This window comes from Eriocheir sinensis, unplaced genomic scaffold (genome assembly GCF_024679095.1).
Source record: "Eriocheir sinensis breed Jianghai 21 unplaced genomic scaffold, ASM2467909v1 Scaffold491, whole genome shotgun sequence".
In the NCBI taxonomy this organism is placed as follows: Eukaryota; Metazoa; Arthropoda; class Malacostraca; order Decapoda; family Varunidae; genus Eriocheir; species Eriocheir sinensis.
Genome location: NW_026111822.1, coordinates 276,681 through 279,527, shown reverse-complemented (window position 1 = coordinate 279,527; position 2,847 = coordinate 276,681). Strand labels below are relative to the sequence as shown.

General features: G+C 55.7%; 1 protein-coding gene across 2 annotated transcripts in view; it reads left to right on the top strand.

Moving 5' to 3' along the window:
- The first annotated feature begins 108 nt into the window (after positions 1-108).
- LOC126992581 (polypeptide N-acetylgalactosaminyltransferase 14-like) overlaps positions 109-2,847 on the top strand; it is an 81,824-nt gene continuing 79,085 nt past the window's right edge. The window contains exon 1 of one of the 2 annotated variants that reach the window (XM_050851389.1): positions 109-595. In XM_050851389.1, the coding sequence (XP_050707346.1) occupies positions 479-595 (117 nt within the window). In that variant the 5' untranslated portion in view covers positions 109-478. The remainder of the gene's footprint in view (positions 596-2,847) is intronic. The other variant, XM_050851390.1, reaches the window with a different exon arrangement.

Below are 2,847 nucleotides of genomic sequence, written 5' to 3'. Positions count from 1 at the left end.
GTTTTCTTTCTGAACCAAACAGCCGCGGCTAGACGACGTGAATTTCCGGTGCGAGGCGGCGGGTGAAGACGACGCCGGCCTGGGAATGAATGGTGAGAGTGTGAGGGAGTGAGGGAGGGAGGGAGGAGGATCCTGAGGCTGGAGGGAGGCTTCCCCAGGAGGGCGGGGGGGACTGCGCCGCGATGGGCGCGGGTCAGCCTCAGCCCTCAACGTCTGGCTGGCGGGCGGCGGCCTCAGCACAACAGTGTGTCGCACGAGGTGGTGGAGGAAGGGTGTGGCGGCCGAGGCTCCGCGAGGCATGACTGGCGCACGCTGGCCACATGCAACACGTGCTTGCGGCTCGTGCCCACACGCGGCCCGGCATGTCCCCGAGGCTTGACGCTGACTGTTGTCGCTCGTAGCACATTCTTAAGCGTCCGGGCTGGTGGAAGGGATATTCAACGAACAGGTTTGTCTGTGAAGAGTCTCCCCGGGCGCCATGAGGCCGCGTCGGGCGCTGCGACTCGCCGCCCTCACTGCCGCCGTGACCACCCTCGCCGCCTTCGTGCTGCTCAACAGCAGCGTCCATGGCGGCGTCAGGAAGCAGCGGAGGAGGGTGAGTAGCCAGAGGGGGGAAGGAGTGAGTAGCCTTGGTGTGGGGTGTGGTCCGATGTGACACTGAGTGTTGACCTGAGTGAGGGTTCCGCGGGGGCCATCAGCTGAGCTTGGCGATGGCAGCTGCCGGGGAGCCCAGGACAGGCGGCGCCTCTCCCGAAGTGCTCATTTTATGGCGTCTGGCTCTTGAACCCCGTAATGGGCCCGGACGTGATAATGTTTGTTGCGGCGGAGTGTAGTGCCCACGTGGCCCCCCCCCTCCCCCCCCCTCCCCCCCCCAGGACCGGGTGAAGACTTACTTGGACCTCGTGGTGCTCAAAGAGAGTCATGGGGCACAGTTCGATTGCATGTCCACCACCGTGAAGCACTGTGTTTGGCGTGGCAAAGTAAAATGTCCACGCTGCCCGCCCACCGCACGGCCTCTCGACTCGGGCCGCGATGGAAATAGATATGCGTGGCGGCGGGGGGCGGGAGGGGGTGAAAGTGGGGGTTCGGGGACGTGAAAGCGGGCGATATTTGATTAAGCCAGTGAAAGGGGTGAACCCGCGACCCCGGATCCTCGCCACTTCATCCTGAGCCATAAAATCCATTACCTCAGTGTGACACATGGTTGTCCGCACACACACACACACACACACACACACACACACACACACACACACACACACAGAGAGAGAGAGAGAGAGAGAGAGAGAGAGAGAGAGAGAGAGAGAGAGAGAGAGAGAGAGAGAATATATACACCTATGCTGATAAATCCCTCGTGACAGTAATACACAACTTGACCGCGAAATATGACCCTGAAGAGGCGCCTGACACGATACAGGTTTTTCAAATATATATGAATGTAATTTTGACGTCCTTGATAATATGATTTCATGGCTCATTAACTATGCAATTAATAGAAGGGGGGCGTGTCATCCAAGAATCCATAATTTGGGCTGCGTTAAGGGGCTATTACACTGGGCAAATTTTCCGTGGATCTTCAGTCAAACCACGATATCCGCTGGCGTGGTTCTCATATTTCCGTGGTTTTCTGGCGTGTCCACGATCTTCCAAAGCTACGGTAGATTTCACTAAAGGACGACGGTATTACTCACCATCATCATCATCAGCAATAACAAGAAACAATTGAGAACCACGTTAGCGGAAATCGTGGTTTGACTGAAGATCCACGGAAAACATGCCCAGTGTGATAGCTCCTTTATAGTACCAATGTTCCTTATGTTTATTTTTTTATTTTTATATATTCGACGCACACTGACGCAAAGTTCATATTCGGACGCACTACCTGCACGAAACACCTTGCTATCTTACTTATGGCAGACGGAACCTTGAACACTGGCGACAAAAACTAGAAGACGCCAACGAACGCACAGGGAATACTGCCAGGTGGTTAGAAGATAGCAGATCGGTATCCAGAGGTGTCGGGACCCAGAAGACGAACAGAGGAATGACCATAACAGCACAGGCGTAAACATCTGACAGGACAAACACTAACAAGGAGGGCAACTGATATACAAGAGGGTCCAAAAGGGTACATCATTATTTCTTCCCCTTCATTATTTTTCCAGTATCTTCTTTTTGCATATAGTTCTGCTAATGGGAAGGAAAGGGAAGGGGAGGGAGGGGACTTGGATGAAGGGGAAGGAGAGAGAGAGAGAGAAGCGGGAAGACACGAATAACCTTGATCTCTACTCTAGGTCATGGTTTTTGGGGTAAGTCAGACCAGTCACAGCGGGGAGAGCAGAAATGACGCAGCTTTGTCAGTGAGATGGAGAGAGAGAGGGCGCTAGTGTGTGTGGTGGGGGGTGGGGGTAAAGGGGGAGGAGTGAGAGAGCTGGGGGAGGGGACAGAGCTGGGGGAAGGGAGTAAGCTGGGGATGGGAGTGAGTTGGGGGAAGGAATGTGAGGGGAGTGGAGGAAGCGGGTGAGGGGACAGAGCTTGGGGAAGGAATGGGAGGGGGGTGGAGTAAGCTGGGGATGGGAGTGAGTTGGGGGAAGGAATGTGAGGGGAGTGGAGGGAGATGGGGAGGGGAGAGAGCTTGGGGGAGGAATGGGAAGGCGGAGGAAGGAGCTGGGGAGGGGATTGGAGGGAGCTGGGGAGGGGAGCGAGCCGGTGGAAAGGGGCATAGCAGGGACAGTATTAATGGTCTTCTCTCCACCCCACGTAATGACAGTGTTACCAGATGCACCAAACCAGGGCGGGGCAGTACAGACACGGGCACACGAGGCCTATCTACATACACGGACAGGG